Below are 13,684 nucleotides of genomic sequence, written 5' to 3' on the forward strand. Positions count from 1 at the left end.
TTTTAAACAGGTGACCATTTATTTGCTAAGTATTCCTCCCACCTCTGGATCTCCTTATGAGAAGCTTCTATTCTGACTGTTCTGCGTGGGTTTGGCAATCATATGGTCATTATGGGAGGTGGAGGATGCTAGCTGGCCCATTGAGTCCACTCTGGCTCTCTATAGAACAATCCAGCCAGTTCATTCCCCTACTCCATCACTGTAGCCCTGCAATTACTTCCCTCAAAAGCCTTACACACCCTTGTAGACACAACATTCCAGGTCACTATCACCGGCTGCATCCCACTCAAATCTCCTCTGAATCTCTTGACCATAACCTTTAACCTTTGTCATCTGTCCTTCAGAAAATAAGAACATGTGGAAGCTTTAGAGAGGGTGCAGAGGAGATTTACCAGGATGCTGCCTGGATTGGAGACCACGTCTTATGAGGATAGGTTGAGTGAGCTAGAGCTTTTCTCTTTGGAGAGGAGGAGGATGAGAGGTGACTTGACAGAGGTATAGAAGATAAGAGGCATAGATCGAGTGGACAGTCAGAGACCTTTTCCCAGGGCGAAAATGGCTAACACTAGGGGACATAATTTTAAGGTGATTGGAGGAATGTACAAGGGGGATGTCAGAGGCAAGTTTTTTTTTTAAAAACACAGAGTGGTGGGTGCGTGGAATGCACTGCAGGCAGAGGTTGTGAGGCCAGATACATTAGGGACATTTAAGAGACTCTTAGATAACCACAGGAATGATAGAGAAATGGAGGGCTATGTGGGAGGGAAGGGTTAGATAGATATTATAGCAGGATAAAATGTCGGCACAACATCGTGGGCCGAAGGGCTTGTACTGTGCTGTAATGTTCTATGTTCCCATTCTATAATCCTCTCATAATTCTCAGAACCTTGATCAAATTCCTCCTCAACTTTCCTTCCAAGGAGAAGAATTCCAGTTTCTCCAATCTCTTCAATCTAACCTGTTGCTAAAATATTTCATTCTTGTAACTACTCTAGGTAAATCTCTGCACCCTCTCACCTTCCCATCCTTCCTAAAGCATGGTTACCAGAAATGGACACAATACTCAAGCTGTAATTTGTCAACCACAATTTCCCTTTCATTAATCCCACCTCAACCTTTCTCAGTTGTACGACAGGTTTTCAGAGTGTCCTGCCATGCCTAAGTTCAGCATTTTCCCATCATCAGAGGTTAGGTTAGCTTCCTGCTATCCCTCCCCCTTTCTTCAACAGGGGTGTTGCACCTGTTGTCTTCCAAGGAGGTAAAAAACTAAGATCATCATTCTTTTTGTTTCTGTGTGAAAGACAGAAAGACTAAGGGACAGAAAAGGCACAGCAAGAGAAAGGAAAAATGTGAGAAAGTGAAGGATAGTACATATAACCAAATTTATAAAATACCACCCCTTCCTTGAGACTACATCAAAGCTGAAATGCAAATGACTTCCCTTCAAAGAGATACGGTGCTAATTTATGAATATAAAAACATAGTCCACATTTGTAATTACATTTTGCTGGAGAAATACAAATGGAAATTAGCAAAGGTAAGACAAGTGACAGCACAATTAAACTTTTAGTTGACAAATACCGTTAAGAAAAAACTAATAATGATGAAATAATTGCCCTCTTTCAGAAACAGTCAGTCAAGACAGTTTTTAAAAAACTATTCCGACATGTCAAATATCCAAGGGATTTCACAGCTGGAGATGATGGATGGGAGCGATTTTTCTTTATGAAACTTTGTTCGGATGATCTGAAAGTTTTGATTCCAAAGAGTTTGACGAAAAGTCCATCCCTCTATTCTGTTTCCACGTTTGGAAGCTTTTTCAAGCTTAAGGCCAGTTTACCACATACAAAATCTCAGAACCTGCAGAAGAACGGAACAATTTTACGGAAATTTCTGCCTGTGATAATTGCGCCTCATTCGTTAATGCAAGAGAGTAATAACTGGGACCAGATGACAACCAAGATACTGGCTGTAGTGCCTTTCACAATCTCAGGATCTGCCAAAGCACCTCACAATCTTCTTGAACTGTCAGCACTGCTGTAATATAGGCAATCCCGCTACTATTTTGTACCAAGTAGCCACAAAGGCACAAGTGATAATGATCAGATTATCTGCTTTTGTGATGTTGATGGGGAGGTAAATAATGATAATAATGTCAGATAAATTCCTTGTATTTTTTCCCCAAATAGTGCCATTGGACCATTCATTAAATAAGGATGCACAGGGCCTCGAATTAATTCCTTCATTGCTCCTCCACACAGCAACCTCAGAATGTTTCTCATCTCTGCTCCAACACCCTGAACCAGAAACTTGAGCAGAAAAATCTAGGCTTGATTTTTCTAGGATGTGCAACAGCTTTTGAAGCTGCTGTGATTTGGTGAAATGTTCAACTGACGACCCATCTGCTCTTTCTGACGGATGTAAAGGATCCCAAGGCTCGTTAAAACCGCAGTGACCTGTCCATTCAGCATGAAAAGTACAGATGATTTGATCTGCATTTTTAGGGGATCTTCTGGGCTCCTGTATCTCCCATTTTACATTGGAGACTGCACTTCAAGTACTTTATTATCTGCAAAAGCACTCGGGGACATTTGGACATTGTTGTAGAAATGCACATTCAATCCTTCCAGTTTATTTCCCAAATCAAGTCGGTGAATCACCTGGGTGCACATAATGCACCAGAAAAACAGATTTAGTGACAATGCCAAACTTCTGGGCGCACTGTGATTTTTTGATATTTGGGAAATGTTCATCTCTTCTGGCATTCCTCTTGATTTAACTGCACAGGTCAGAAAGTTACTGTGTGTTTAAGCTAATAAGACTTCTCAAACAACTTCATTCAAACCTTTTATATTCACTTATGCTCCAATTTTCAACTCTTCTTTAATTTTAGAAACAAGTCCAAAGCTACACACTTGCGTCATGATCTCACCACACCAGCAGAATGAGTGAGGTTTGGTTCCCTAGAAGTGCAGAGCGTGCAATGTGTGATAAGCTAAAAAGCCTGCTCACCCGATGCAGCAATGTGCCAAATGACTGATCAGTTCTCATTAGAGTCAGATATTACAGAGATTCTAAGATTGTGCAGTGAAATGAGGAAATTTATATCAAAGAATTTTAGATTACAAAAGGTTGACATTTGATGAAGCACAAAGCCTTCCTGGTCCGCCCATGAGCATGTTTCATGTTTACTCTACTGAGTTTCTCTTTAAAACCCAATTATGCAAAGATTTGGTATTTCTCAACATTTAAACCACATCTTACTTCAACAAAACTGGTTAGAACTGCAGTTGGAATAATTGCCTAGCTCTGAGCACCTTATTTTACTGTATCAAGGGCAGAGTGCAGAAGAAATTAAAAAAATATATCACATGCCAGAGGCTTCAGTTACGGCAAAGGAAGAAGGTTTACTTTGCAGGGGCAGATATTAAAAGATGTGATGAGGATCTTCAAAATTATGATGGATTTTCATTAAAATAAAAACAGAAAGAAAATCATTTTATTTGTCAGTGAGCAAGCAATGGTCACTGACAAAGGTCACTGTCAAAACTAAAAGTGAAATTAGAATAACAAAATAGGGTAATTAATTATGGAAAGTTCTACAAAACAGATGATAGAATTAATACCTTCTAAAGCTTTCCACGTGGAAACAGGTAAATATTTTAATAAGAAAAATTTTAAAATATAATATCACAATATAAATCAGCCAAACAGTTCAGCGAGTGCTCTGCCATTGTCATGGCTGCTCTTGTCTTTGACCTTCATGTTCCTGTTTGATGCCTGTAACTTTCAATTCCACTGTGGACCAGAAATCTCTCCCAACATTGGATATGTTCAATTACATTGTATCCACAGTCAGAGGCTGGAGAATTCCAAAGATTCATAATCCTTCTGGGAAAAAAAATTGCTCCTCTCTTTATCCCGAGACAATGTCTCCTAGTTCTAAACTCCCCTATGAATGGAAATATTCCTATAGCATCTACTGTATCAAGGGCTGTAAGGATCTCATGTATTTCAATGATATATCTCATTCTTCCAAACCTCACAGGGTACAGTCCCACTCTGCTCAATCCTTCAATTGATGATAATCCCTCATATAGCTTCTGGTGGGTTAGTACACCATTTCTTGCCTGCTCTTCACACAGACACTGCCATCTGTACAGTTAAACAGCTCTGTAAAAGAGTGTCTGATAGAATTCTCCCCTTCTATTATACAAGATACGTGTCTAACATTCCTGTTGTTTCCTCCTTCCTCATTATTAATCAACCTGTGTCAGTTTCTAGGCAGCCAAAGTTTATTTTTGGTACCTCTTTCTTTTCACGTAGAGACTTCCTTTCCACACACACTTAAAATGTTTAGCTAGGGAATACTATAACAGCCTAAATGGTCAAATGTCCTGCAACTGAGTCCAAATGGGTTAAATGTCAGGGAACATGGTGTTCAACACAAAGGTTAAGTGTCACATTACACACATTTGGGAAGGTAAGTATCAGGTAACACACATAATCAAGCATCACCAGTTCAACTGGCTCTGATAAAGTAATTTACAGTCCTGGTTATATAGCCATAGCCATGAGTTAAATAGCCATGATACCAGTACAGACACATCTTCAGTGACTGTAACAGCACTGTGAATACATCAATGCCAGCAACTTGGCTAACTTTAGTCCATTGTTAATAGACATTAAAATGAATCAGTTGGATGGACCAATCATGTGGCTTAAGCTGGAAGCTCCAAGAAGCCCAGATATATTGATTTATTCAGTCTTTCAAACGATCTCATAATATGTTATGAACTGTTGGGTTCATGTACCATTCCTAATACTCACATTGAAATTAATCAGGTAATGGAGAGAAGGCCCAGTAATATGGGCACAGTAACTCCTTGCTAGCAACACCACCTTTGACTTTTTGTTTCACTGAATAATATGCAAAAAGCAAGCCCTTATCTTCACAGACATTCTTTAAATCGCAAATGATTGACCAGGTGGGGTGAACTTCTTGGTTCAATCAGCTCTTTGTTGGGCTATAATAAAAGGAACTTCATTGATCCAATGCTGAGGTTGAACTCTATCAGGCAATTAACTAAAATATGTACATACATTGTAGTATAAAACTGTGTGTGATAGCCCTCAGAAAATGAATCTGAAGGGCTTGAAGAGTTAAGTAAAACTCCCACACAGCAAAGAATTTAAATATTTATTAAACACTAGACAGGAGGTAGGTGGAAGAATGGAACAAAGTATGGATTACCCATCTTAATACCACTGGCATTCAGTTTACATACAACTCCTTACATCAGCAGTGAATGACAAGCTGGAAAGCCTGTAATTATCATTAGATATACAGAATGTGATTAGACCTCAAAACAAGGGAGAACAACTGGGACAAAACAAGCAGAACAGACTGATGCAAGTTCACAGAGACCAACCTGAATGGGGCAAAACTGATGATTGATGCTAAGGAGTGTTGCAGCATGTCCATTGCCGGGTGCATGCTGGGGACAGTGACCACAAGACGACAAGTAACAGGATGCAGCTGAGACAGAGTAACAACGTTCACAACACACAAATACAATCAGTTGTACCTGGATTTCCAGTTCAGCAATACGCTGGCGAAGTTCAGCAATGGCTGCAATGCTATCTGCTTCCCGAAATCGTATGGCCATAACCTCCTCCTTGTTCTAGTGTGAGCAGTGAGATACCACAGATTATTCCAGCGACAAAGACAGGAGGTAGTGCCAGTGTTAAACTACAAACCATTCAAAGTTCAGATGAGACATCGAAGATCTTTGTTGTAAACAAGAAGTTCCATTCTCTGTTGGCTTATTCTAGTGTTTGAAAGGAACATGGACAAAACTGGAAGAATAAGGATGAGAAAAGAAACTGTAGCTTTGTTCAGCAACTCATTCCTCCCAACAGCACATAAACAAACTGCAAGCTCTTTTCCTCAGATTATTAAATGCAGTAACTGACAGAACTTATAAAGCTAGCTCTGCTATTCTAAATAATACATGGACTGTCCCCTGTCAAAACCTCTTCAGATGAGATCAAGAGCAGATAACTCTCCAAGCACTGACACCAACAAGCCACATTACCTTCCTCACTGGACACCCGGTCACATAATAAATATCCAGAAAATTAGATCGTCAGAACAAGACAAAAGGGATTCAAGTCAAACCAAGGGGAGATAAATGTAGGAGTAATAGTGGGATACATTTTTCCGCAAACAAAGTCCAATGCACAGAATAGAGTCTAAAATAAGGAAATGCAAGTTAAAGTTTTGAATTAAAGAACTAGTCAGATGCAGTGACGAGGAATATCTTTCTCAACTAACAAACTCAGAAAGGACGATGGCCAAACTCAACCAGATTTACCATAACATCAACTGTTACCTTCCTCATTGGAACATGGGTCAATGCCTGAGTTATGAATATAGGATGCCAAACAAAGTACTTCAGCAATTTTTTCTTTCAACAGAAGAGCTGCAGCAATGTCAAAAAGTGAACAGGCACCAATGACTGTCATAGAATGTGGTTTTCATAGAAATTTTGAATTATACAAGCAGATTGCAAAGCATTATATTTAGAGTTTCTCTTGCTGTGAACTAATAGTGGAGTAGCCTTTGAAGACATTAGACGTAATAGATGCTTAAGACATCAGTCTGTAAATGAAAATTTATTAAGATTCGGGATGAAGTGACTAAATATATAAAAATCGAGTGATGTCTGGGGTGTGTACTTCCCTTTTCTGATGCCGGTTGTTGTCAGGAATCATTTCAAAGGGATCCTTGACATCCAAAAGCTGTAATACCTTAGACTGGCTGAGCATTCAAGTACATTAAGGAATTGTCATGCAGCAAACCAGACAGCACAATTTCTAGCTAGTGTTTTAAACATTTCACAGAGAGTTAAATAAAAATTGTAACTCAAGCACAAGATTAAGTCAAAAACGGATATCACAACTTAATCTTAAAATCAATTTAAATTCATGAGGGTCAAAACCCATGTACCCAATTTTTTTTGTAAGAAAAGAATGAGCTCTGCAGTCAGTTAACCATGATTCTGGCTTGTAAGAAATACACTTAAACCTCATGCAATTGTGAATAACATTTTTTTTCCACAATTTAGTCAGACCAGCTGAATGCCCAACATTTTCACCAATTTAACTAATTTCCCTCAGCTGTGAAGAAGGCTGCAAAACTGCATTGTCTATGGGAGGTTTACTCAATGGCTACCACCAAGATTTCTGTGATAAACTACATATGCTCAAAATCCCGATGTTGCTATCAGCTGAATGCAGTGGTAATGGTAATTGCAGATAGTTATGTTGCCATCAGAAATGTAAAATCCAATCCAGAATGCACTAGGGTATCAGAAAAATATTTGAAGATTATGCGAGAAGAATAAAAGCTGTGGAATTAGTGAGAAGATAGAAAACAATCAACAATTATTCACAAGAGAGAAAACAAGTGACCACTTGCACCTCTGGTGCTTTTAACTGAAGCAAAACTTACTTGGGTGCTTTTAGCACCTCTGAAGTCTAGGGGGCACAAACTTAAGCAGATTCAGCACAGCCACTCGTCTCCAGACCAGGGGAGTTTTATTCAAATTCTCTCACAGAATCTGGATGCCACTGCTAAAGCCTATTTTTAGAGGCCACCTCAAATTCCACTTGAAATAATAGCACAAAGCCACCTCTATTAACTGCTGTAACCTCCTGATGAAGGCATCTTCACAGAGGTGCTGTGTAGCACTGGGATTTTCACCAATGATGATTAATGAAGGGTAATAGTTGCCAGGCATGTGTGATGTGGTGGGCGACTTGGTTCCAATGGCCTTGCTGCCCTTGTCCTTCTATGTAGTTGAAATCAAAGTTACGAGTGACCCCGTTGAGGGAGATTTGACAGGTTCTGGACTGCATTTTATATTCGATTCATTCCACAGCCATAGATGTTTGGGATAAGGTGCCAATCAAGTAGTTGCTTTGTTCTGGACAGTACAGAGCTCCTTGAATGCTTATCACTCAACCAGAAAGGTGAAGAGTATTCCATCACACCTCTTGAGGTGCCTTGCAGACAGTGAGAAGCTCTTGAAGTGCTGAATCAGTTGTTACAGGATACCTAACCCACGACCAGCTCTTGTAGCCATGGTCCAGTTGTATTTCTGGTCAATGGTGATCCGAGGATGTTGATGGCAAGGCTTTTTTTTGTTAGAGATGGTCTTTGCTTGGCACAGGTGTGACGTGAATATGACGCCACCTCAGCCTGTCTCTGAAGATTCATCAGGTCTTGCTATCAGCCCATCTTCAGTTGCCCCTATGACCTTCCTTCCATCATAAAGTCAAAAATTAATTTCATTTGCAACTCGTAGACACTGAATACTTGAAGTTAGAGCATAGAAACAGGTCCTTTGGCCCAGCTGGTCCATACTGACCAAAGTTCCCACCTAAACTAGTCCTATTGCGCCCATGTTTGGCCCAAATCCCTCTAAACCTTTTCTATCCATGTACCTGTCCAAATATCTTTTAAATGTTGTTAAAGTACTTGCCTCAACTACTTCCTCTGGCAGCTCATTCCATAAACTGACCACTCTTTGGGTGAGAGTTGCCCTCAGTTTCCTATTAAATCTCTCCTTCTCACCTTAAACCTATGCCCTCTAGCTCTTGATTCCCCAATCCTGGGAAAAAGATTGTGCACAGTCACAGATCTCCACTGCTCTCTTTCTAGCTTAATGGTGTCTTTCCTATAGCAGGGTGACCAAAACCGAACATAATATTCCAAATGCAACATAACACCCCAACTTCTACACTCAGTGCCCTGACTGATGAAGGCCAGCATGCCAAACACCTTCTTCACCACTTCATTTCCTGATGAGTTGTAAATGAAATCAAACATAGTACTATTGATCTCGTGATGGTAGGTGGTTACTGAAGAAGCAGCTAAAAACAGGTGGATCCGGAACACTGCCCTGAGGAACTCTTGTATTGATTTCCTGGGGCTGAGATTATTAGACAACACATAGGAGCAGAATTAGGCCATTTGGCCCATCGAGTCTGTTCCACCATTCGATCATGGCTGATTTATTTTTCCCTCTCAACCCCATTCTCCTGCCTTCTCCCCGTAACCTTTGACACCCTTACCAGTCAAGAACCTATCAACCTCTGCTTTAAATATACCCAATGACTTGACCTCCACGACCCTCTGTGGCAATGAATTCCACAGATTCACCGCCCTCTGGCTAAAGAAATTCCTCCTCATCTCAGTTCTAAAGGGACGTCCTTTTATCCTGAGGCTGCGCCCTCTGGTCCTAGACTCTCCCAATACTGGAAACATCCTCTCCACATCCATTTATTCACCTCCAACAGCTATCTCCATTTTTGTGAGCAATGACTCCAACCATTGGAATATTTTCACTCAATGTCCATTTACCAAGGGTCCTCAATGCCACACACAGCCCAATGCTGCACTGACATCAAGGCAGTCATCTCACCACTGGAATTTAGCTCTTTGTTCATTTGGACCAGTGCTGTACTGAGGTCTGAGCAGGGAGTCCTTGCCTGCAGTGCATACTGATTGAAGAACATGGAGATGGGGAAGTTGAGGAAATGAAGGAAAGAAGGACGGTGTGAAGGTGAAGGATGAATGGAATTTGGAAGCTAAGGTACAAGGCTTACAGACATTTTCCATTTTAGGACACTGTTGGCACTTTCTTCAACCTTTCTTGCTGTAATCCTGGACCTCACCTTCAACAAACCTCCTACAGGAATGAAGTTAATCCACAGTACTGATGGGAAGTTATTCAATTTATGCCTTTCCATTCTATAACCAAGGTCACACCTGCATCCGCAGTCGAGCTTGGTTCTGGAGTGGAAAGGCGTAGACTGAATAAGACAATACTTGCACGTGTGTGTTTTTGGAGGTCAGCATCAAGTTATTGTTGATTGTTCACTGAAGCATACAAGAAGATGAGTCTTAACACTCAATCTCTGCAAAACAAAGGTCCTCTACCAACCGGCCCCTTACTGTACACCACCCTTTGACATTAACACTCCATCTTCTCCCATCATGGATCACTTGCCACGTCTTGGGATCCACTTCTCAGTGAAGGCAGACATTCACCATCACCGTCAGTGTGCCAGCAAAGCTTTTTGGCTGTTCAAGGAAGTGGATGTTTGAAGATCAAAATCTCAAATCTGGCACAAAGCTCTGACCTCCTGGGCAGTGGTGACTCCACCCTCCTGGGTGCTACTGAGACTGTGACTAACCACAGTAGGTAGTCAAAGGACTGGAGAGACACTACGAATTCAGTCTCTGCAAAATCCTCTAAATCCCCAGCAGGACAAAAGAATCCTCGCCCATGCGCAAATTACATTCATAGAACAGTACAGCACAGGAACGGTACCAGCCATGATGCCAATCTAAACTATTCCCATCTGCCGGCACATGATCCGTATTACTCTATTCCCTGCATGTGTCAGTCTAAATGCCTCAGATGTTACTATTGTACCTGCATCTAACATCTCCCTTGGCGGCAAGTTCCAGACACCTACCATTCTTTAAGTAAAGAAAAATTACCTCGCAAATCTCCTTTAAACTTTCCCCCTCTCACCTTAAACCTTTACCCTCTGGTATTGGACATTTCCACTCTGGGGGGGAAAAAGATATTATCTACCCTATCTATGCCTCTCATAATTTTACATACTTCTATCAGGCTCCCCCTCTCCCTCCATGCCCGCCCCCAACCCAACCTCCGATGCTTCAGAGAAAGCAATCCGAGTTTGTCCAACCTTTCCTTATGGCTAATTCTCCAATCCAGAAATGTCCTGGTGCACCTTTTCTACACCCTCTTAAAAGCCTTCACATCCTTTCTGTAATTTGGCAACCAGATCAACACTCTGGTTGGTCTGTAGTAGTGACTTTTATGACATACATGACTTCTCAACTATTACACTCATTGCCCCTACCACTGAAGGCAAGCATGCCGTACACCTTTTGTTACTACCCTGTTCACTTGTGTCACTATTTTCAGGGAGCTGTGGACTTGCACCCCAAGATCCCTCTGTACATCAAAGCTCTTAAGGGTCCTGCCATTTACTGCATACTTTCCACTTGCATTTGACCTCCCAAAATACAACACCTCACACTTGTCTGGATTAAACTTCAGCTGCCACATCTCTGCCCAAATTTCCAACTGATCCATATCCTGCTGTATCCTTTGACATTCTTCCTCATATCTACAACTCGACCAATTTGTTTATCATTTGCAAACTTACTGATCGGCCCACCTACATTTTCATCCAGATCATTTATATACATAACAAACATCATAGGTCCCAGTATTGGTCCTTGCGTAACACCAATGGCCACAGACCTCCAGTCAGAGTAACACCCCTCCACCACTACCCTCTGTCTTCCATGACCAAGCCAATTTTGTTTCCATCTTAGCTACTCACCATGGATCTCAAGTGACTTAATTTTTTGGACCAGCCTACCATGGGAGACTGTGTCAAATGCTTTACTGAAGTCCATGTAGACAACACTCACTGCCCTAGCCTCGGCAATCATCTTTGTCACTTCCCCAAAAAAGAAAACATTCAGTCAAATTTGAGAGACAGAACCTCCTCCACACAAAGCCACGCTGACTTTCCCTAATAAGTCCATGCTTTGCCAAATGTGAGTGATTCCTGTCCCTGAAAATCTTCTCCAATAATTCCCCTACCACTGATGCAAGGCTCACTGGCCTATAATTTCCTGGTTTGTTCCTGTTACCCTTCTTAAACAGAGGAACAACTTTGACCGTTCTCCAGTTTTCTGTGGCTAGAGAGGATATAAAGATCTTGGTCAGGGCACCAGCAATCTCCTCCTATCCCTACCTCAGTATTCTGCGATAGACCCTATCAGGTCCTGGGAACTTATCCACTTTAATGCTTTTTGAGAGAGCTAGAGAGAGAGAGAGCAAGGGAGAGACAAAGGCAAAGGCTGGATAAAATGAAATTGCTTCATTGAAGGCAGAGTCTGAAGCTCTATAAAGAATCTGGTTAGAAGATCAGGTGATCTCCTGAGCTAACATTGGGCTTTACTGGAACATTTTTCTCAGGCCAAAGGCAGAGAAGTCAGAGTGGGTGTGGACTGAACTAAAGTGACAGGCATCTGGAACCTCAAGTTCTCCCTTGTGGACTGAATGCAGGCTTTCTGCAAAATGGTCACCCAATCTATAGTTAGTTTATCCATTGTAGAAGAAACCTCCTACATTTATTCTTCTCTCCATAGATGCTGCCTGACCTGTTGAGCATTTCCAACATTTTCTATTTCTATTTCAGATTTCCAGTATCTACACTTTGCTTTTAAACCCTAGCTGTGTCTGGGAAAAGTACACTAGCAATAGCCATCCAACTATAAATTTAAAAGCAGTCAATACGTACAAATAGTCCAGTAAAATGTCAAATGAAAAAGTACATTTTAAAAGCAATAAGTACATCTAGAGACAACAATCAAGTTTGGTGCTTTTTCGTAGAGTCAGTTTTTCCATCTAGCACCTTCTTATCTGACACACATCACTGTTGAATGTGTTGCTATTCTGGTAGCTCTTGAGTGTACGAGTAAACCTTCACATCTACCAATAACTAACCAAGCTTTAATCTGCTAGAACTTTGCCCCTTCTCTACCCTACTTATATTGCTTAGAGATAAAACACTGCAGCTGTAATGCCTTTAGGGTGCAAGGTTCAAATTAGATTGCCATCTCATTTCAGCAATAATGAGCTTGTATCCTTCAGCAAATCACCACACAAGCAGATTTTAAACAAAATATCAACAGTTTTCTGCCTCTTTAAATGAAGCTTTCAAAAAAAACTAACTACACACTCATTTTCGCCTTCAAAATAATCTTGACTACTTTTCAAAGCAGTAACTCTTATACTGTTAAAATTAAATAGGAATTTTGAAGAGTTTTACTGGATATAAGCTGCAAAAATCAGAAAAAACCTCCTTAAATCTGGAGATTTGTTGGCAAAAACAAACCAATAATTGTTTGATTTATAAACATGCAAAGGAAGTGATTTTTTTTTCTCTCTTCAAACAAACAATTTTAAAGCAGATTTGCCTGGAAATCTAATTGCATAATGCCTTTTCTTAAAAAAAATCATTTTTCCACAACTGAATATAACATTTCCAGGTAATTTTGAAGTGGAAAATTCAACTGGCCACATTGTTGTTGCCTGTCACCCTTGTGACCCCTGAAGCAAACTTCTGAATCGAGGGCCAACATGCAACATTCTTTCTGGACTGCTGACAGGGAACTTGAACTATGGGCACTTCAGCCACTGATTTATGCCTGGAGATAATGGAAATACTTATCTACATCCTTATCCCGTCCTGCCTTAAATCTACTCCTCTGACACCATCACTCCCCTCCTCCACAGAAGGCTTCCCAACCCTTGATCTGCATTGAAGCACCTCCACTCCCCTCCTCCACAGAAGGCTTCCTAACCCTTGATCTGCATTGTTGAACTTCTGGCCTCCAATCCCACCATATCCCCTCCACCTCCCATAATCGTGCACCAAACCCAGGCCATTCCATTTTCTCCAATACTCTGTTGTGTCCAAAGCTTGGGAATGAACTAAATAATGTAGTGGGCAAACATGGTGCATTTTTTGTTGCAAATACACCGCTGTAGTGCATACT

The 13,684-nt window shown here is 40.9% G+C and overlaps 1 protein-coding gene across 11 annotated transcripts in view; it reads right to left on the reverse strand.

The window, feature by feature from the left end:
* LOC127584938 (EVI5-like protein) overlaps positions 1-13,684 on the reverse strand; it is a 210,844-nt gene that overhangs the window by 24,600 nt on the left and 172,560 nt on the right. For 8 of the 11 annotated variants that reach the window (XM_052041971.1, XM_052041969.1, XM_052041965.1 and 5 more), the window contains one exon: positions 5,589-5,684. The exons of 2 other annotated variants lie outside the window; for them this stretch is intronic. In XM_052041971.1, the coding sequence (XP_051897931.1) occupies positions 5,589-5,684 (96 nt within the window). Of the gene's footprint in view, positions 1-1,420; positions 1,861-5,588; positions 5,685-13,684 lie in introns of those variants that run through there. One more of the 11 variants, XM_052041973.1, reaches the window with a different exon arrangement.

Source organism: Pristis pectinata, chromosome 31, assembly GCF_009764475.1.
Source record: "Pristis pectinata isolate sPriPec2 chromosome 31, sPriPec2.1.pri, whole genome shotgun sequence".
Classification (NCBI taxonomy): Eukaryota; Metazoa; Chordata; class Chondrichthyes; order Rhinopristiformes; family Pristidae; genus Pristis; species Pristis pectinata.